At 47.4% G+C, this 22,491-nt stretch overlaps 1 protein-coding gene across 2 annotated transcripts in view; it reads left to right on the forward strand.

The window, feature by feature from the left end:
- The first annotated feature begins 212 nt into the window (after positions 1 to 212).
- SLA2 (Src like adaptor 2) overlaps positions 213 to 22,491 on the forward strand; it is a 28,474-nt gene continuing 6,195 nt past the window's right edge. Inside the window, exons 1-5 of one of the 2 annotated variants that reach the window (XM_055301041.1) lie at positions 213 to 514; positions 3,718 to 3,851; positions 8,757 to 8,856; positions 9,211 to 9,297; positions 11,273 to 11,376. In XM_055301041.1, coding sequence (XP_055157016.1) covers positions 3,761 to 3,851; positions 8,757 to 8,856; positions 9,211 to 9,297; positions 11,273 to 11,376 — 382 coding nt within the window. In that variant the 5' untranslated portion in view covers positions 213 to 514; positions 3,718 to 3,760. The remainder of the gene's footprint in view (positions 515 to 3,717; positions 3,852 to 8,756; positions 8,857 to 9,210; positions 9,298 to 11,272; positions 11,377 to 22,491) is intronic. The other variant, XM_055301031.1, reaches the window with a different exon arrangement.

Genomic DNA, 22,491 nt, shown 5'->3' on the forward strand with positions numbered 1-22,491 from the left:
GGCAAGACCAAGCCACAAAGCCAGAGAAAAAACTCTCTCTAGGATAATGACAAGGCAGCTGCTTCTCTTTTAGAAACAGGAACTTGGGGAAGGTGGCTCCTTGATGGTCTGTGATGCCGTCAGAGGAAATGGGTGGTTGTGAGAACCACAGAACCTGCAGATGTGAGCCGGGAGCCCCAAGGACCCTATGACAGAGCTCAAAGAACCCCAGGCATTCTTCCCTGGCCGGCTGTGCTTGGGAGGGCTGTCCAATGCCGGGGTCCCTAAGGAGCACCAGTCTCCTGTCCCATTGCAGGTCTACAAACTGCTGACCACAACAGATGGCAGAGCTACCCAAAGCGATACCAAGAGCATCTCCCTGAAGAGCCTTCCAAGCTGAGAGGATTCTGGGTATCCTAGGACTAAGGACTTCGACAGATGTCCAGAAGGGCCCTCCAAAGCCCTAACCTCTCCAGCCAAAGCATGCATCTAAGCTGAGCCCCTGCCCCAAGCTTTGATGACAGGAAACCAGTAAGTACGTACGCTTGCTTTTGTTTTCTGATGGCCCTGGGACTGAAGACAGATGGTCCCCTCAGAGGCTGGGAGTGGGCTTTACAGTGGGTGGAGGGATACATTCCAGGAAAAGAAGTTCTGTTAAGGATGTAAGGGGGTAGTTTTTAGGGTCCCCAAAGGAACCCAGGCTTCCCCATTACTCCTTTGACTGCTGGGCCCCCTCACCCTGCCCACCGAGAATTACATTGTATCCTCCAGCTTGTTTTCATGCCCGTTCTGGTCCCATCTTCATCATCTCAATCACCAATGTGCTGTATGACTTTGGAGCCCCCTCTGGGTTACAGCCTTCCAATGTCATCTCTGAAAGCATTTTCTACTATAGTATCGACAGTTCCTCTCACAAGGGTGATGTTTCTCAGTAGAGAGACAGATCTCCCTATAGCTCAATCCAAATTCATCACTCTTACATCCACCACTGAGAAATATCTTCAGAAGCACAAAAACAAAAGACATGGATTGTAGACCCAACTCTGCACTAACCATCTGTGTGAGAGTGAGCACGAGGTTACCCTCTCTGAGCTCTGATCATTGTATGTGAATGGGTTTCAAAGCTGCTGATCTGTCAAATGATCAAGTGAAAAAGATCAAAAAACGGTAGGCAGTGTGCTAGTCTCAGCAGCTTTTACTCTTTCCTTCCACCCACTGGCCTGGGCCCCCTAGAAAGTGCCTAGCACACAGTAAATTGTTCAAATACACATGTAATTAATAATTAGATTATCTTTGAAGTTTTGGCCACACTTCCTCCTAAGCCTGCGTACCCTGAGGTCTTCATTTCACCCCCAGGAAGCTGCTTGGCCAGATGAAGGGAGCTGGCGAGGTCAGGGAAGGAAGGGGTGCTTCCCGGCTCCACCTGCTGTAGGAAGAAGTCTCTGGGTTTAGTGCAGTTGGTGATTGTCGTAACTTTGTGTTGCTGAAGGAGGGGAAAGGAAACTAAACTTTACTAAACACCCACTTTACACCAGCTCCCTGACTTCTCTCCACTACCCAGTGGAGTTGGTACTATCCCCGTTTCAAAGACAAGACCAAGGTTATGTGCTTTGTGTAAGGAGGTCACACAACTGGAACCTAGTTGGTCTGAATTAATCACTCATGCTACCCAGGAGAGATCTCTCCCTAAGATTTTCTGCACTCATGTCCACACAGTTAAGCATAGAGCTTATATCTGATACCCAAGAGGAAAGGAAAGGCTGAGGAGTAGCAGGAATTTCGAAAATCTGATGTGAAGGGGAGCCCTAGCAGTGAGGGCATTAGATACCTCAGGAAGCAGCAGTACCATCTCAGCCTGCCAAAGCTTCAGGATCCCAAAGTCTGAGCAGGAAATGGCTGCCAGGAGCCATTTCCTAAAAAGGGGCCCATTTTGTATTAAGGAGTTCCATCCCCACAAACTCTCCATGATAATGACAGAAACCCATACTTACTCAAGCATGGTGAAGGGTTCAAAGGCAAGGCCAGAGCCTGCTATATCACTGTCATTCCATGAGATCCTCCAGGGAACCAAGCTGGTATGTATATGAAACTATCTGAAAGAACAAAACCACTTCCCTGAAACACTTTAATAAAATGTTTAAAAAATTACCATTACCCTGAAACCTGGGAGTTAAAATTATTCTAAGGATAAGACACTTGTCCAAAGAGCTAATAATCATTTTGTCCATTTAGTTAATATGTGTTGAGCACCTTTTATGGGCCAGGTGCCTCACGAAATGTTGAGGAAACAGAAACAGAAAAAGAGGTCTTTGTCCTCATTGAGCTGTGGAATAATGGCAAATTAAACACTCTAACAGGGGATCCCTGGGTGGCTCAGTGGTTTAGCACCTTCCTTCGGCCCGGGGCACGATCCTGGAGTCCCGGGATCGAGACCCGCATCGGGCTCCCTGCATGGAGCCTGCTTCTCCCTCTGCCTGTGTCTCTGCCTCTCTATCTCTGTGTCTCTCATGAATAAATAAATAAAATATTAAAAAAAATAAACACTCTAATAAATGAATAGTTAAAACTTGGGAAGGGGGTGCGCCTGGCTGGCTCAGTAATCAGTAGAGTATGGGACACTGGATCATAGGGTTGTGAGTTCGAGCCCCATGTTGGGTGTAGAGATTAGTTAAAAACAAAATTAAAACAAACAAACAAACAACTTGGGAAAGAATGAACAGGGAGATGAGAAAGAGAAAAGGGGAAGGCTCTCAGGAGCAGCCTCCGGTGAAGCGACATTCAGAACACAAGAAAGGAAAAGTGGGCCCTGGCCAGGCTTCTCGCATGTCCTATCTTTAAGACCCATATGTTGGTATTGTTATCCCCATATTTCAGATGGGGAAATGGAGGCAAAGAGCAGGGAAATGGCTCGACAGCCAATCCCTCCAAAGCCTTGCAAGTCATCACTGTGGTGTACAGTCTCCCAGTCATCTTAATTTGCCCTGTGACACCAGTCACAGTGTGCTCAGTGTCACCTTAGCTTGTTATGATACCAGCTCCCAAGCCTCCTCAGATCCCCCTTGCCGGGCAGCCTGGGTGGCTCAGTGGTTTAGCGCCTGCCTTCGGCCCAGGGCGTGATCCTGGAGTCCTGGGATTGAGTCCCACTTCTCCCTGCATGGAGCCTGCTTCTCCCTCTGCCTATACGCCTATACCTCTGCCTCTCTCTCTCTCTCTCTCTCTCTCTCTCTCTCTCTCTTTCTCTCTCTCTCTGTGTCTCTCATGAATAAATAAAATCTTAAGAAAAAAAAATCCCCCTTGCCTACCTCTAACCCTAGCCATGGGTCCTGTCATTGTCCCCAGCCCATGTGATCCCAGGTCAGGAGATGGTTCTGAGTGGGTTATAGGAATGATTCCTGAGGGCTGGGGGATTCAGAGAAATATTCCTAGGGAGGGGGGGTTCCAGACCTCCCACCCCCTCCATCCTGACAGTCCCACACGGGAAAGGGCAGTCCAGCCAGTAGGAGGGATACCACACGATTAAAGGCCCAGAAACAAGAAGAGCATGGCTGCAGCATGGGAAAGGGGAGCCCACTAGAGAAAACAGAGTCCAGTTGCAGAGAAGAGAGCTTCCAGAGTCTGGTGGAGGAGCTGGAGCCTGCTGAGAGAGGGATTGTTCATTCTGGTCAGCAGGGCTGAGCTGGGGAGGGAGAAGGTGTCTGGGGACCAGGGTCTCTGTGTCCATCACAGCATCTCTTTCAGATTTCTCTAGGCCATGCACTTCTGTGTGTTCTGCTGAGGAAAAATGGGAGGTCAGCTCAGCCGAGGGAAAACCCTGCCAAGCCCAAGCTCGAGGCCCTCTGTCCAAGAACTGGACCCTGTGCCCATGCAAGCAGGTAGGCTTCCCAGACCCAGTAATGCTGCCGGGCCCCAGACATCACTCACTGCCTCTTCCTGACAAGGCACTCCAGCTTGGCTTCAAGTGTCAATGAGTTCCTGCTGTATACCAGGCCCTTCCCTGTGAACCATATGGCAGGGTTCCTGCTCTGGAGGAGTTAACATTTCAGCAGTCAGAATGTTAAACAAGGGCAGCCCAGGTGGCTCAGCGGTTTAGCGCTGCTTCAGCCCAGGGCCTGATCCTGTAGTCCCGGGATCGAGTCCCATGTCAGGCTCCCTGCATGGAGCCTGCTTCTCTCTCTACCCGTGTCTCTGCCTCTCTCTCTCAATCTCTCTCTCTGTGTCTCTCATGAATAAAATCTTTAAAAAAAAAAGAAAAAAAAAAGAATGTTAAACAATCAGGTAAGCTAGAAAATGTGGGAGAGTGACAGGTATTAACCAGGAGAGCTTCCTTCCTCCTCAGTCAGTTTATTAGGAAATTGAGCTGGCAACTCTAAGATCAACCCTAGTTCTATAGCTCTTCGGAGCTGCATTGTCTGTTATAATAGTCTCTAAGCCATCTGTGGCCATTTAAATTCAAAGTAAAATTCATTGAAATGAAATTAAGTTAAATATGTAGCTCCTCAGTCACACTAGCCACATTTTAAGTGCTCAGTAGCCATCTGTAGCTAGTGGTTACCTATTGGACAGCACAGTTATAGAACATTTCCTTCATCACGGAAAGTTCTACTGGACAGTGTGGTTCCAACATGTCTCCTCTTACCTTGTGAATTACTAGAAGCAAAATTAGAACCATGGCAGTTGGAAAAAATTGGGACATATAATGCCTTTGCCGAGCCTATACCTGTGATTTTCAAGATAGTCCTATCTAAAAATGCCAGTTTTTAGGACAATTAGACAATCAAAATATCCTAGAAATTCTAATATTTTGATATCAAAACTATGGCCCCAGTTTGTTTCTTGTTCCCCCAAGTGACCCACAAATCCTTTCTCAAATCATATCCTGATTTGAGGTTTTGATAATGTATTCATAAGGTTCTTCTGAGAAACAGAACCAATAGAGTATGTGTACGTGTGTGTGTGTGTGTGTGTATGTGTGTGTGTAGACACAGAATTTATTTTAAGAAATTGTTTCATACAGTTGTGGTGGCTGGCGAGTCTGAAATCTGCCGGGTGGGCTGGCAAGCCAGAGGCCCAAGGAAGAGTTAATACAGAATTCCAGAGTCAGCCCAGAATTCTCTCTTCCTTAGGGGACCTCAATCTTTTTCCTTTAAGATCTTCCACTGACTAGTTGAGGCCTACCCACATAATGGAGGGTCCTCACTCTGCTTCTTTCAAAGTCCACTGACTTAATTTGTTATCTCATCTTTTTTTAATTTAAAATTTTATTTATTCATAACAGACACAGAAAGAGAGAGGCAGAGACATAGGCAGAGGGAGAAGCAGGCTCCATGCAGGGAGCCCAATGTGGGACTTGATCCCAGGTCTCCAGGATCACACCCTGAACTGAAGGCAGGTGCTCAACCTCTGAGCCACCCAGGCATCCCTGTTATCTATCTTAAAAACATCTTCACAGCAACATCTAGACCTCTAGACTGGTGTTTGACCCAGTATCTGGGTACTGTGGGTTAGCCATGTTGACATACAAAATTAACCATCACAGATAACAAATCACTCTAAACCAAGCAGCACTTTTGGGAGGAAGGACATGGACACATACTTAAACAGAACCAAGAGACTGTAGAGCCAAATATCTGAATGTCTGTGTTTGGGCAGAAGCTAATCCTAGTCTGGAACCTCCCCTGCCATGGCTGGGGTCTCCTCTCCCTCCTCAGCCCTGCCTCTAATATCTTCCTCTCTCTAATGCCAGCCTCCCACAGGCATTAACACCTAGGCTTTGTTCTCCTGACAGGGAGGTAGCTGCCTCCTTTTAGTCACTCAATCTGCAGAGAGCCTGAGGTGCACCAGGCCCTACAGGAAGAGACCTGGAAACCACACAGACCTCCCCCTCATTTCCTCTGAATCTAGCCACAGGCCATGGTCCCAAGGCTGCTCTGAGTCATGGCCAGGCTACTGAGGGGGCTGACCCCCAGTCAGTGCTCTGGGGGCTCTCCCTGCCTGTGAGACCTGAGGAAAACTGCATTTCCCTCTCTGTGACAGGGTCTCCAGGGGGAAAGATGGACCTCTCTTATGGTATGTCAACCCCTGATCCCAGCAGGGACACAGATTTGGAGCAGCCCCTTCCATGAGTCATTGTCCATTAGCTTTGCATCCATCCAAAATCTACCAAGGCTCTACTGCTTACCAGGCCTTGTGCCAGGACCAGGGGACATAGCAATGGACAAGATAGGCATAGTCCCTGCCTTTAGGGAGAGTCAAGCCCCAGAGACAGGCTCTAAACCCATAATCAGTTACAATTGTGTTAGATTTTAGTGACAATGCATTTTTTTAAAAGATTTTATTTATTTATTCATGAGGGACAGAGAGAGAGGCAGAAACATAGGCAGAGGGAGAAGCAGGCTCCATGCAGGGAGCCTGACGTGGGACTCAATCCCGGGACCACTGGATCACGCCTTGGGCCAAAGTCAGGCTCTAAACTGCTGAGCCACCCAGGCGTCCCAACAATGCATTTTAAGGAACTCTGATTAAGAGTGTGTGCTGAGGGACTCCTCAGGAAGGCTTCACCAAGAGACATTTTATCCAGGGAATGAAGAATGAAAGCAGGTTGGTTAGGCAGATGGGTCAATCAGGGGGACAGAATATGCAGCTCAGTGGCAACAGGGGCAATGCTAGGGCTTCCAGGAGGGGAAGAGGTCCTTCCTGGCCAGTTGGTTTCACTCTTGTTGGAGGAAGACCTCCACAAGACTTGCTTGCATTGTTTATTGAGGCCTCAGGCATTTCCCTGCACCATGGGATGGCCAGGCCCTGTGCTGCAGATGGCTCTGAGGAGCTCCAGTTCAGGATCACCAAGTGGATCTGCACATGTGTCTGGGAGAACATATAGGAACCAATCCCTTTCCAGGATCACAGTCTCATTCTTCCCACATCTATCTGGAGCATAGGCCCATATACAACACAATGTCCAGCTCTGTGTCTTCTCCACCAATCCCCTCGGTCCTTGTCTGTCTATCTGCTCTCCCTCCCCCATTTCCTGGGGCATCTGTCTAGAGGGCATCACAGAGCCCTCCTTCAGGAGGGTCTGTGAGACAGATAAACTTTTCATGCTGACCTTGATTGCTTTTCATAGCTTTATGCAGTGACCTGCTGACAAGTGTGTCTCTCTTTTCCTATTGTTTCAAAGACCCCTACTGAAATGGGATGAAGAGAAAGGAGAGGGAGGGACACTGGGATGTGGGTGAAGTGGCTCTCAGCAGCCTGTGGAGGGCAGGTTTTGCAGGATGAGAAGGCCTGGACAGGTATCAGGAGGTCTAGTTAGACAAGGGGGGCTGATCCCTGAGATAGATGAGGAAATGAGCATCCTGTGCTGAGGGAGCTGCTTGCCAACTACCATCCAACCTCAAAATTGTCCTCATGGCCACCATGTCCTTGGGACCAGTCTTGGTGTAATGGTGTGGGCGAGGAGGCAGCTTGGCATCCTCTGGTTCTGTGACTCCCTCTCTGTCAGCATCCCAGGGAGTCTGGGCCTTTTTGGAGAGATGCTACTGCTGTCTGTTGGAGTCCTCCCAACCTGAGCCTGTGAGTAGCCACAGTTATCACCTACCACTAGTGGCACAGTGCCCTGTCTCACCTCAGTTGCCTTGCTGTGCAGTGGAGCTGACTAGAGAGGACTATTTCAGCGCCTTGTGAGGGCCAAAGTGATACACCCAGTCAGACCCTGACACTCAGCAGCTGCTTAGTAAGGGATGGCGGGTATGTGGCCAGGACACTTGACTGAGCCACACACACCTGCTGGGTGTCTTTTCTTGGCCAGCCTGGCACAGTGGGCCCCTGTGATCCCACCTCTTCTTGGGGCAGCACAGACCTCCACCTATCATCCTGGACAGAGGGCATGGAAGAGCCATGCTACCCACATGCATGGCACTCTAGAGTTACAAAGCCTGTCCACATCTGTGATTTCATTGGCCCTTCTAGGAATCCTCCTCTCATGCTCCCCTTGGACCTCAGCCCTCAAAGTTAGTTTGTTCAGTCCTTATGTTATTAGAACTTCCAGAAACTGCCTTCTAGAAACTGAGCTCAAATGGGTCATGATCCTGGGGTCCTGAGATCAAGTCCTGCATCAGGCTCCCCATAGGGAGCCTGCTTCTTCCTCTACCTATGTCTCTGCCTCTCTGTGTCTTTCATGAACAAAAATCTTAAAAAAGTAAAAAGTTTAGAAACTGAGCTGAGAGACCTGTGCTGATATCTGCTTAGAGCTATAGTTTTTAAGTTTGCTGAACAGCAGAATCCTTTTATCAAAATCTACCTTTTTAAAAAAAAATGATTGTATTTATTTATTCATGAGAGGCACAGAGAGAGGCAGAGACACAGACAGAGGGAGAAGCAGGCTCCATGGCTCCATACAGGAGAGATGTGGGACTCGATCTCGGGACTCTAGGATCATGCCCTGAGCTAAAGGCAGGCACTCAACCACTGAGCCACCCAGGCGTCCCTATCAAAATCTTCTCGAACATCTTATGAAAAGTGATTGTAGCCAGGAGCCCTACCCCTCTTGCCACACCAACCCTTTCCCTGAGGTGATACCAAAAGATGTCTGGGCATCCCTAGGACTCTGTAGAGGCCACTGGAAAAGCTTCAGATTCCAGGGTAGACCTCCTGGGATCTCAGCAGACATGCTCCCCAGGGTGCTCATGGCAGGGTTGATGGTGGAAGCCCAAACTCCAGTAGACTTCAAATGAGGAGGGAAGACTGACCAAGAGGATGACCATCTCTGTCCCTCCATCCAGAGAGAAGCAGGGCCACAGCCGTGGCCCTGAGCAGTTTCCCAGTAGGCGAGCACACAGAGCCATCACTGAGACTGGGGGATCCATTGACCATCACCTCTGAGTAAGTTCTATCCTAATGAGGGGAATGGTGGGGGCTTCCTTCCCCCTGGCACCTGAAGATTCACTCATGGGAGAAGGGCCTCTCCCTCCAAGAGAGAAGAGCAGGGAATTTGGTGCTGAGCAACATGTAGCCCTAATGGTGGGATTAAGGAAGACTGACACACCTGTAGGGAGAAGCTATAGATGGGCAGGGCCTTGTAGGGGGCCCTGAATCGTGCCATTTCCTGCATAGGAGGTACCAGCACTAGTGGTACTGCCTGTCTTTCCCTGGTGCAAGGAACCCTGGGAAGAGGGCCAGCTTGGCAGGTCCTCAGGAATCCTAAATGAGCAATTCCCCTCTCCTTTCCCTCTCCAGAGATGGAGACTGGTGGACAGTGATATCAGAAGTTTCAGGCACAGAATACAGCATCCCCAGCAGCCACGTGGCCAAAATCTCCCATGGGTGAGTTCACAACCCCAGCCCTGCCTTAGGGGGAACTTCCTACTTTCCCTTTCCCCAAACATGGTCCTTTTTGGCCAGTCCTGTGCTGAGCAAAACTGGGGACAGGGGAGAATCAAGTCCAGGCCCTGTCTTCAAGAAAAGCAAACAGGTTGGCCTGTGAGACCTGGGAGCCCAGAGGAGGGAGCTCAGAAAGGACATCATAGAGATGTCCTCTGGGCTTTGAAGGGCGGCTGGGAGTTCAATGGAGGAGAAATGCTGAAAGGGAGCAGCCTGCATACATGTCCTAAATGTCCTGAGGCAAGAAAACAGAGGGATGGTGTCCCATATCTTGGCAAGCCTGCCCTTCTAAAAGATGCCTCACAGTGGGCAGGACACAAGGAATCTTACACAGTGTGAGCCATTACTTGCCGCAAGTGAGTGACAAAAGAAATCAACTCCAGAACAAATTCTCTGTTATGAGAGAGAAAGGAAAGGAACTGCCTTTCAGTGGGATCAACCTGCATAACATGGAGTCAGGCAAGTATGCTGTGTGTGCTATGACAACTACTCTTCTGTGAGCAAGTACTGCTCTGGCACTGGATGGCCTTCCTTTTCTGAGACTCACAGGATGTCTGGCTCTGATAAAAGTAGCACAGGGATGCTGAGATATGTGGACACCTCACAGATTCAGCTTGTGTAGAGGTCGTTGGCACCTGAGTGGAGCCCATCTTCCATTTCCTGCTGGCTTGGCCCTGCTGGCCAGAGGTTTTGCATCCCCAGTGTGGCACTGAAGTTTCAGTCAAGGAGACACTGGCCACGTCCAAGAGTCCCCTTCCCTTGCCACTCCGTCTCCATCCTCTGTGTTTGTAAGTCCTATGAATGATTTGTTTTATTTACTATAAAACTAGGCTACATTTGCTGCTGGCACCAGGCTTCTCTGATTTATTTCCTTAGAATGGACTCATCCCTGACTCTGGCTTTGACTGTGGAATTTCACACAATGACAGGGAGGTGGCCATTTCCATCAAGTTGGCTTCTGTAGTTTTTCCCAGGGAATCACAGGGCATGATTCTGGGAATATTAAAAGGCTATTGGACTAGTAAGCCAAAAAATTCCTGCAAAGATACCTTGAACTCTGTATATTACAGTTAAGTCCTTCAAGGACATAGGTGAAGGATTATGTGAAAAGAGAAAGAAAATAGGGGGCCAGACTAATCAACAATCCAGCAGTAAAAGGGGCCCCAAGGAGAAGCTCATAAAGATCTGTAATTTGGGAGTACATATGGTGATTGATATCTTGCATGATTTTTTCCAAGATTTTATAATGTCTTGGGACATCTGGGTGGCTCAGCGGTTGAGCACCTGCCTTCGGCCCAGGGCATGATCCTGGAGTCCCAGGATCGAGTCCCACATCGGGCTCCCAGCATGGAACCTGCTTCTCTCTCTGCCTGTGTCTCTGCTTCTCTCTGTGTGTGTCTCTCATGAATTAATAAATAAAATCTTAAAAAAAAAAGATTTTATAATGTTGAGCATTCTAGTTCCAACATTTCTACCCACAAATAAGCTCCAATGAGAGATTTCATTGATAATGAATACATATTCACTTGCATACCTTTTGGCTGTAAAATTAAACTTTAAATGTTCAAATAAAATATTTACTAAAATTACAAACACAGACTCAGGCAATTCTTGGAAAGATGAGTGGCTAGCATAGGGATAGTAGAGGAGCTGGGCGGTGATAGGAGAGAATCTGCGATCACCCCACCTTCCTCCAGCCTCCTGGCCACTTCGGAATGAGGTCTCCAGGCAGAAAAGGATGGGGCTGATCCCATGAGGTTGTCCTCCAAGGCCTCTGGAGCTAGGACCAAGACAAAGCTGGGGGTCCCTTGGAGACCAAGGTACAGATGGAACTCTGAGGCCCAGAGAGAGAGGAGGGGTTTGAGTAGAGTGTTGGCCCACCCATGCCCAGGCTGACCTCTCTCTGTCCTTCCTCCAGGTGGCTGTATGAAGGCCTGAGCCGGGAGAAAGCTGAAGAACTGCTGTTGCTGCCTGGAAACCCTGGAGGGGCCTTCCTCATTCGGGAGAGCCAGACCAGGACAGGTGGGTAAGCTCAGCCGTGGCTTGTCCCTTGAATGCCAAGAACCAAGTGCAAGGTGACTTAGGGGTATAAGTGGGAAGTCAAATGTGAAGGGCTGGTGTATGTAGCCTTGGAGCCAGGCAGTCTGGCTGACTGACCACCATGTTGCTGCCCTGGAAGCCCATTTCTAAAAGTGGGTGTGAATGGCCCATAGTGGGGATCCAGGCTCAGCCTACACTTTAGCAACTGGGTCTTGTAATAGAGTATAGTCACAAGATTTGCCTGCCCTGACCAGCAATGATTCCTCCCTCCCCAAAACACAACACAGTCCTGAATCTTGACAAATGGTTGTCAAGTTCACAAGGTCTCTGTGCTTTGGGTCACCAACCAGTCAAAAAGAGAAAACTCTTTAGAAGTCAGCTCTTGATCTTCTTCTTTCTACTGTACAGAAGGGGGAAGATGGAGAAACAAAGGCTTGAAGGGGGGTAGGGACATGTCACATTGCACATTCATAGGGGACTTCTCCCACTTCAGGTACAGGGCTTTTGCAAACAAAACACAAAGTTGGTAGACTCTGTGTCTGCTTCCCCTGCCTCCCTCTGAGCTGCTGCCCTGAGACCCTTAGAGTGGGGGCAGAGAAGGACGTTGAAAGAGTGGTGGCACTGACATTTATGGTAGGCCGTTTAAGTATCTTCAGGCAACCCTTTGGGGATTGTACTTCCACTGTCCCCATTTCACAGATAAGGAACCTGGGCTGAGAGAGAAGAAATGATTTGCCTGGGGAGACCTAGCTAAGTGTGAAGCTGGGATTCAAACCCAGCCAAGGTCTTCCTCACTTCAGACACCCAGGAAGGGCCCACATGTCACAATAATGGTGGAATTCCAAACACAGTGGCAGACTAAGGGGGAGATACTTAACGAATGTGGACAGGCCTGTGCTTGCCCTAATTTTCACCAATCATGGTGGGTTGTCAGGGTCCTTTACTCTCAGGCTCCCTCCTGGGTCCTCCTCCAGCACATCTTTGCCTCTCCTTCCCTTCCTTCAGAAGTTCTCTGGATTGACCTCTCCCCAGCACCCCCTGCTACTTTCCAGGCAACATTAGCATCTCCCCCACACACACCCAAAGGTAGGTTGGGCCTGGGGGCTGGGGGCTGGCCTGAGTGCAGCAGCTGCAAACAGGAAACCACAGCAGTGGAGCTGACTGGGGCAAAAGTGCTGCAAACCAGGCCCCAGTGAGCTTGAGAAGCCACAGGAAGTGCTCTGTGCTCAGCTGCCCCATCCCCACCCCTTCTCTGGCCTGGTTCAGTTACAAACCACATGGCCAAGTGACCAGCACTTACTGCCCATTTCCTAAGAGGGTACATATACATGGGCAGCCTAGGTGGTTCAGCGATTTAGCGCTGCCTTAGGCCTAGGGTGTGATCCTAGAGACCCGGGATAGAGTCCCACACTGGGCTTCCTGGGTGGGACGCCTGGGTGGCTCAGCGGTTGAGCATCTGCCTCTATCTGCGGGATAGAGTCCCACACTGGGCTCCTTTGTGGGACGCCTGGGTGGCTCAGTGGTTGAGCATCTGCCTTTGGCTCAGGGCATGATCCTGGAGTCCTGGGATCGAGTCCTGCTTCAGGCTCCCTGCATGGAGCCTGCTTCTCCCTCTGCCTATGTCTCTGCCTCTCTCTGTGTGTCTCTCATGAATGGATAAGTAAAATCTTTAAAATAAAAGAAAGAAAGAAAAAAAAAAGCTGCTGCCTTTGGCTCAGGTCATGATCCCAGGGTCCTGTGATTAGTCCCACATTGGGCTCCCTGCTCAGCAGTGACTGTTTTCTCCCTCTCCCTCTGCCCCTTTGCCTGCTTGTGCATGTGCTCTCTCTCTCTCTCAAATAAAAAAAATCTTAAAAAGGAAAATAAAAATCCATAAACATCCACAGGATTGCTGGGATTAAGGTTAGATTTGATTCTGAGCTTCCCCATAGCCAAACCCAAAAGCAGATAGATCAGAATGCTGCTCTCATTATCAAGAAAGGAAGAGATTTGTCAGTTCTGCAGGAAAGGCAAGTTTCCCCAGTACTAATTTCTAATCTCTCATCTGAGTCTTCCTTTAGGATAGTGTTTGTCAAGCTGCAGGTTAAGACCCCTTGGCGAGCCAAGAAATCAGTTTAGTTCGCTGGTTATTATAGAGCAGTGTGTCTCAAATCTGGGGAGCCATCAGAATCATCTAGAGGGCTTAAAACAAAGAACTGGCACACACCCAGGTTTCTTATTTGGTAGGTCTAAGGCAGGGCCTGAGACTACCTTTCCAACAAGTTTCCAGGTGATACTGCTGTTCTGGGGACCACACTTGAAGATCTAGGAGCACCTAGGTAACGTCAGTTAGGTGTCTGATTCTTGGTTTTGGCTCAGGTCATGATCTCAGGGTTGTGAGATCAGCCCCACATCTGGCTCTGAGTTTAGTGCAGAGTCTCCTTAAAAGTCTCTCTCTTGGGCAGCCCAGGATTAAGTCCCATGTCGGGCTCCCTGCATGGGGCCTGCTTCTCCCTCTGCCTGTGTCTCTGCCTTTCTCTCTCTCATGAATAAATAAATTTTAAAAATCTTTTTTTAAAAAGTGTCTTTCAAAAAAAACGGCTCTTTCTCCCTCTCCTCTGCCCCTCCCCCTGCTCTTTCTCTCAAATAAATTAAAATAATAATAAGCATCCTAATTTTTAATTTTTTTTAATTTTATTCATTTATTCATAGAGACACACACACACATACAGAGAGGCAGAGACACAGGCCTTAGAAGGAGAAGCAGGCACCATGTAGAGAACCTGACGTGGGACTCGATCCAGGGTCTCCAGGATCACACCATAGGCTGCAGGCGGCGCTAAACCACTGAGCCACCAGGGCTGCCTGCATCCTAATTTTTTAAAAGATTTATTTTAGGGGGCAGCCCGGGTAGCTCAGCGGTTTGGCGCTGCCTTCAAGCCTGGGGTGTGATCCTGGAGACTCGGGATCGAGTCCCACGTCGGGCTCCCTGCATGGAGCCTGCTTCTCCCTCCCTGCCTATGTCTCTGCCTCTCTCTCTCTGTGTGTCTCATGAATAAATGAGTATAAGCTTAAAAAAATAAAAAATAATAAAAATAATAAAAAGATTTATTTTAGGGGTGCTTGGGTAGCTCAGTTGGCTAAGCATCTGCCTTTGGCTCCGGTCATGATCCCAGGGTCCTGAGGTCAAGCCCCACATTGGACTCCCTGCTCAACAGGGAGTCTGCTTCTTTCTCATCCTCCTGCTCGTGTTCTCTCTCTCTCTGTCAAATAAATAATTTTTAAAAAGATTTATTTTAGAGAGCAAGAGCACATGAGCACGAGTGGGGGGAGGGGCAAAAGGAGAGGAAGAGAGAATCCTCAAACCAACTCCTCCCTGAGCACAGAGCCCAATGCAGTGCTCGATCCCAGGACCTCATGAGATCATGACCTGAGCTAAGATCAAGAGTCAGCCACTTAACTGACTGAACTACCCAGATGCCCCTGCTTTAGGTAATTTTAAGTGTGTTCTGGGTCACAGTATAAAATATTATACTGTGGTTTGTAGTCAGAAAAAGTTTGGAGGTGCCTGGGTGGCTCAGTTGATTAGGTGTCTGACTCTTGATCTCAGTTCAGGTCTTGATCTTAGGGTCATGAGTTCAAGCCTTTTGTTGCTGGGCTCCATGCTAGGTATGGAGCCTACCTTTAAAAAAAAAAAAAAAAGTTTGGCACCACAGCTCAATGGGGCCTGAGTAACATCAGAGAACACGGGTTCTCAGACTTGAGTGTAGAGGGATTGCCAGGGAATGTTCTTGACAATAGACTTTTGGGCCCCTTCCAAAACTGACTCTTTACTGGGTTCAGCGGTCAGAAACCTGCTTCTTTCACAAGGTTTCTGGGTGGGTGGTTCTTATGTTCTTTTTTTTTTTTTAAGATTTTATTTATTCATGAGACACACACACACACAGAGAGAGAGAGAGAGAGAGAGAGAGAGAGAGAGAGAGGCAGAGACAGGCAGAGGGAGAACCAGGCTCCATGTAGGAAGCCTGATGTGGGACTTGACCCCAGGACTCCAGGATCACACCCTGAGCCAAAGGCAGATGCCCAACCGCTGAGCCACCCAGGCGTCCCTTTTAAAAAAAAAAAAAAAAAGATTTTATTTATTCATGAGAAACACAGAAGGAGAAAGGCAGAAACTTAGGCAGAGGGAGAAGCAGGCTCCATGCAGGGAGCCTGTGGGACTCGATCCCAGAACTCCAAGATCATGCCCTGAGCCAAAGGCAGTCGCTCAACCACTGAGCCACCCAGGCATCCCTTATGTTCTTTTACTTTTGAAAACAAAGTTCCATTCTAGGGAAACTAGAATTAAGTAGTAAGAGACAATGTTGTTTACATTTACATAATGCATCTTGTCATATAATAGTAATTAACTATTGATTGAGAGAATGCTATCAGAATCGAGTTTTATTTGCATCAAGGTCCAAATATACCTCTGGGATGGGAATTCTGCAGGGGAATTTGAGTCTGTGTGTGGACTCAGGAGGAAGGCTGGGGGCTCCCAAGAACAGTACTCAGAGTTTAGACTGGGGAGGGAAAAACCTCTCCATCAACCCCAGAGTCCCTCCGACATACTTGTATATGTTCTAAGCCTGAAGGATGTCATGACAGAGCCTGAGTCAGGCCCCAAACCTTGGTTGTGAAGGAGCCTGATCACTTTGTGGAGTTCACAAGACCGCTTCAAAGGTCAGCACCAAGCCCAAGCCCCAATAGCATTACCTCCTCACCTTCCTGCTGTCCTATTAACTATGTGTCTGTTCTGTGATGGGCACTTTAAGGAAGATTGATGATCAAGGCATGCTTCCTGCCACAGAGGGATTCACTTCTGTCAATCTTGTCAGTGGGAAGCATTTGTTGAGCATTTCCTCTGAGTCAGGCCTGCTAAGTCATGGTTCCTATCCTCAGGCTGCAGACAGTGAAAAGTCCAAGGTGCAGGATCCCCAAGGCTATCAGCTTCTCAGACACCTTAGCAGAGGAGGTTCAGGAGGGTCCTGCTAGGTCCACCTCCCACACAGCCTCCAGTCTGATCCCTCATACCACTGTGGATCCTACCCCACCATCATTGGAACACCGGGGAAAACATGGTACCTGACCCCAGAGCTCCCTGCAGGCCAAGATGTGACACTGGCTATGGGGCTGGAACTTTCTGGAATCCAAAAGATTGTACTTTCTTTGCCTTATTCCTAGTGGGTCTCCCTCCAGCCCCTGCACCCAGCCATAGCTCCTAACATAACTTCCCACCACCACTCTTCTGGCCCACTGCCCACCAGAACATTCTGTGAATAAACCACTTGCTCTTTTTCATGGCTGCAGCCTTGAACATACTCCTCCCTCTGCCTTGGAAAGCTCTATCCTCCATTCTTCCACTTGGTGAACTCACTCTCATCCTTCATGACCCATTTCAATGTTATTTCCCCAGGCTATTTGTCACTCTTTGCTCTTCAACAACTTCTGTAGCTTCTGTAAGCTTAGTTCTTTTTTTTTTTTTTAAGATTTTATTTATTTATTCATGACAGACAGAGAGACACAGGCAGAGGGAGAAGCAGGCTCCATGCAAAGAGCCCGATGTGGCACTCGATCCCGGAACCCTGGGATCACACCCTAAACTGAAGGCAGATGCTCAACCACTGAGCCACCCAGGCATCCCTGTAGCTTAGTTTTTAAAAGAAAAAAACAAAAAAACAGAAAACAAGGTATGTGGTCTAAGAGCACAAGAACTAAATACTCAAAATGGGGACCATAAAGGAAAATTCTGGCTGTGGGAAGTGCCAGCCAGACAACAGTTCCTTCCCAGAGTATGAAAATCTGATTATCTATGGTCTGGGCCTACTGTAGTACAGGCATGTAGTAAGTGTTCAAAGTATGTATACTGAATTAACGAATGAGTGAATGAGTGCATGAATCTACATTGAGGGAAGGGGAGAGGATGAGGAGATGGGGTAGACTTTCCCCCAATACCATGTCTTCATAGACAGTGGTAGGCATGCAAATAGTGGCAAACACTTCTCCAAACTGCTTGTAATCATGGCTCCTTCTAGTATCTATCACACAGACTCATTCATTCATTCATTCATTCATTCAACAAATGGATATATATATATATATTTTTTTTAATTTATGATAGTCACACACACAGAGAGAGAGAGAGAGAGGCAGAGACATAGGCAGAGGGAGAAGCAGGCTCCATGCACCGGGAGCCTGACGTGGGATTCGATCCCGGGTCTCCAGGATCGCGCCCTGGGCCAAAGGCAGGCGCCAAACTGCTGCGCCACCCAGGGATCCCTATATATATATATTTTAAAGATCTTATGTATCCTTTCATGAGAGACACATACACAGAGGCAGAGACATAGGCAGAGGGAGAAGCAGCCTCCCTGTGGAGAGCCCAATGCAAGACTTCATCCCAGGACCCCAGGATCACTCCCTGAGCCGAAGGCAGACAGACACTCAACCACTGAGCCACCCAGGCGCCCCTCAACAAATGGATATTATGTGCTGACTCTGTGCCACCTATTGTTCTAAGCAGTGGGGATTCAACAATATGAAAAGCAAAATCCCTGTCCACAAACCAGCTGGCAAAATCAACAGTGAACAAATAAATAATAAAGTGTGTGATCATGGTAAGTGCCACATAGAAACAATGAAGCAGCATAAGAGAAACAGAGTCATGGGACTTGTGCAAGTATACGAAGTCCTTGTGGTAGATGCATCCTCAGCAGAGGCAAGTGTGCCTGGAAGCAAATCCAAGGTTGTTGGGAGTCAGGTCATGCAGGGCAAGGACTTTGGTTCTCAGTAGGGGAGTGACATAAACCGATCCCTCCACTGCTGCAAAGAGAAGATTTGAGGGTGGGGTGATGAGGTGGACGTGGGAAGCCACATGGCAAGGTGTTGCAGGCTCCACCAGGGTGAGAAGTGGTCGGATTCTGGATATGTCCTGAATGTAGCCAGCAGGGTTCTCTGCCAGCCTGTATGTGAGGTATGAGACAATGGAAGCAGTTAGAAGGATGACTCCAGGGTTAGAGCTTAGTAATAGATGCACAGTGCTGCTGTTTTCTGAGATGGGCAGATGGAGGAAGGGTAAATCAGAACCATCTTTCAGGAGGCTCATGGTTGGTTGTGTGTGTTTTGGAGTGAGGAATAGAGCTGAGTGACAGGCGAGCAGGACCCTTGGTGCCACAAAAGCACTGCTGCTTGGGCAAGCTTAGAGCTGGGGCTTCTCCTAGGAAGGAAAGGTGTTCTGGAGGGAAGTTGTCTGAGCAGAACTGAGTTGTAAAGGGAAGACTTATGGTTACTCAGGTGGAAGACTATTCTATACAAAAGAACAGTGTGAGCAAAGGGACCACAGACTGATTACAGGTTGTTGGGTGCTTGCTACATGCCAAACACTGTTAAATGCTTTACCTGCCTCACCACTTGAAACCTTGTGGAGACCTGGTGAGACTGGAAGAATTGTTATCCCCCTTTACAGATGAATAAACAGATCTGAGAGGTCAAATAATGTGCCTACAGACACAGCCAGTGAGCATGGGGCAACAAGGGTGTTATAGCATGTGGCTGTGTATGGGATTTGAACTCAGGGAGAACGAGTTAAAGTGGAGATGTTCCTGGAACTGTGAGAGAGCAGTAGGTATTTGGGACTGGCTGGAGCATGTAGTGAGAAGGAACATGGGATACCAGCACTAGGCCAGTAAGAGATGGTAACCTGTCTCCACAGTGGGGTTGTCAACCCTTCGTGGGGTTGATGGAGCTTATTTTCTCTGAGCCTACCAGCTAGATACTCAGTATGGCTACCCTTCCTGTTTTAGTAACTGTGGTGACAGTGAGCAGCATGGGGTGGCTGGGAGAACCGTCCAGAAGATATAGGGACTTGGTCACTTAGTTCAGCTGGGTTGGTTGGCCTTCTGGGCTTATTTTAAGATACTTAGCCATTTACTAACCACAGAGCTATTTCAGAGTCACAGCTTACCTCCAGAAGAGACTTTTTTTTTATGGTTTTCTTTTTAAATAATCTCTATACCCAGTGTGGGGCTCAGACCCACAACCTTGATATCAAGAGTCATATGCTGTACGGTCTGAGCCAGCCAGGTGCCCCCAGGTAGAGAACAAGGAAAAGGAAGCAGGGACTCTACTCCACACTTCTCAATTTATATTGACGTTGTGTCCTATAGCCTTGCTAAATTCACTTATTAGTCCTAGTAGCTCTTTTGTTGATTCCTTAGGATTTTCTACATATATGATCACATTATCTATAAATACAATTTGCTTATTTTCCAACCTGTATACCTTTAATCTCTTTTTCTTGCCTTATTGTACTGGCTAGGAACTCTACTATAATGAATAAAGTGATGAGAACATTCTTGCTTTGTTCCCAATGTTAGAAGGAAACATTCAGTCTTTCTTATTAGTTTATTACCTACAGATGTTTCACAGATATTCTATGTCAGGTTGAAAGTCTTCTGTGGTAGGCAGGATGATATCCTCCCCAGAGATGTCCAGATCCTAATCTTTGGAACTTGTGAATATATTACCTTATATTGCAAAAGGGAGTTTAGAGATGTGACTAAACTGAGGATTTTTTAGATGGGGAGATTGTCATGGATTATTCAGATGAGCCCAATGAAATCACAAGGGTCTTTATAAGAGAGAGGGAGGGTGCACCTTGGTGGATTAGTCAGTAAAGCGTCTGCCTTCGGATCAGGTCATGATCCCAAGGTCCTGGGATCAAGCCCTGTCCAGCTGCCTGCTCAGCGGGGAGTCGTGCTTCTCCCAGCTCTGCCACTCCCCCTGCTTGTGTTCTCTCTCAAATAAATAAATACTTTTTTAAAAAATAAGAGAAGCAGGAGGGTTAGAGTTTGAAAGAGATTGGTGATGAGTGTTATGCTGTTGGCAGACATTTAACTGAGTCACCCAGGAACCCCTCTTCATTAAATGTTTGGAAGAACTAACTAGCAAAGCCATCTGGACCCAGGGTCTTCTTTGCAGGAAGTTTTAAAATTATGAATTCAGGACGCCTGGGTGGCTCAGTGGTTTAGCATCTGCCTTCAGCTCAGGTCGTGATCCTGGGGTCCTGGGGTCAAGTCTTGCATTGGGCTCTCCGGGGGGAGCCTACTTCTCCCTCTGCCTATATCTCTGCCTCTTTCTGTATCTCTCATGAATGAATAAATAAAATATTTAGGGCAGCCTGGGTGGCTCAGCGGTTTAGCGCTGCCTTCAGCCCAGGGTGTGATCCTGGAGACCTGGGATCGAGTCCCACATCAGACTCCCTGCATGGAGCCTGCTTCTCCCTCTGCCTGTGTCTCTGCCTCTCTCTCTCTCTCTCTCTGTCGCTCATAAATAAATAAATAAAATCTTAAAAAAAATAAAATCTTTAAAAACAAAACAAAACAAAACAAAAACATGGGATGCCTGGTGGCTCAGTGGTTGAGCATCGGCCTTCAGCTCAGGGCATGATCCTGGAGTCCCAGGATCAAGTCCCACATGGGGCTCTGCATGTGGAGCCTGCTTCCCCCACTGCCTGTCTGTGTCTTTGTCTCTCTCTCTCTGTCATAAATAAATAAAATCATAAAAAATAAATATAAATAAAATAATAAAATAAAATTATGAATTCAATTTAGGTAATAGATATAGAGCTATTCAAATTTTCTATTTTTCATATCACTTTTAGTGATTTCTGTCTTTTACGGAATTTGCCCAGTGCACCCAAGTGGTAGAATTTAGTGGCATAAGTTGCTCATAATATGCCATTCTTATTCTTTTAATATGTGTAGAATCTATAGTGATGTCCCCTCTTCATTCCTGATGTTGGTAATTTATTGCTTTTTAAAAAAAAAACAGTCTAATTTGAGGTTTATCATTTTTAAAAGTAAACTCTGTGCCCAATGTGGGACTCAAGCTCATGACCCTGAGATCAAGAATCACATGCTCTACCAACTGAGCCAGCCAGGCAGTCATTAGGTTTATCAGTTATATCAATCTTTTCAAAGAATCAGCATTTTGGATAATTGACTTTTCTCTATTTTTTAAAATTTCATTTATTTTTGCTTTATTTTTATGTCATTCCTTCCACTTAAATTTATTCTTCTCTTTCTAGCTTAAGTTAGAAACTTTATTTTACACCTTTATTTTCTTGAAATGTTAGCACTTAAATCTACAAATGGGGGTTCTGGCTGGCTCAGCTGGTAGCAAATGTGACTCTAGATCTTGGGGTCCTGAGTTCAAACCCAACGTTGGGTATAGACATTATTTAAAAAAACAAACAGACAGACAAACACGTAAAGCTACAAATGTACCTTTATTGATTTAGCTGAGCTCACAAATTTGTGTTTTTATTATTTAGTTAAAAATATTTTTTTAGAAAAAAAGGAGGTGCCCAGGAGCACCTAGGCATCTCAGTCAGTTGAGCATTTGACTCATGGTTTCAGCTCAGGTCATGATCTCAGGGTTGTGAGACTGAGCCCCATGTTGGGCTCCATCCTCACCAGGGAGTCTGCTTGACATTCTGTCTCTTGCTCTGCCCCTTCCCCTCCCCTCTCTAAAAAAAATAAATCTTTTTTTTAAAGATTTTATTTATTCATTCATGAGAGATACAGAGAGAGAGAGGCAGAGACATAGGCAGAGGGAGAAGCAGGCTCCATGCAAGGAGCCTGATGTGGGACTCAATCCCGGGACTCCAGGATCACACCCTAAGCTGAAGGCAGATGCTTAACCACTGAGCCACCCAGGCATACCCCAAAATAAATCTTTATAAAAAAGGGGGGACATCTGGGTGGCTCAGTGGTTGAGTGCCTGCCTTCAGCTCAGGTCGAGATCCTGAGGTCCAGGGATCGAGTCCCACATCGGGCTCCCTGTGAGGAGCCTGCTTCTCCCTCTGCCTGTGTCTCTGTCTCTCTCTGTTTCTCATGAATAAATAAATAAAATCTTAAAAAAAAAAAGGGTGCCTGGTGTCTCAGTGGTTAGAACATGTGACTCTTGATCTCAGAGTCCTGAGTTCAAGCCCCATGTTAGATGTACAGCTTAATTAAAAAACAACAGCAAAAACAGGAGCACCTGGGTGGCTCAGTGGTTAAACATATGCCTTTGCCT

The sequence above is a fragment of the Nyctereutes procyonoides genome, unplaced genomic scaffold (genome assembly GCF_905146905.1).
Source record: "Nyctereutes procyonoides isolate TBG_1078 unplaced genomic scaffold, NYPRO_anot_genome, whole genome shotgun sequence".
NCBI classification, from domain to species: Eukaryota; Metazoa; Chordata; class Mammalia; order Carnivora; family Canidae; genus Nyctereutes; species Nyctereutes procyonoides.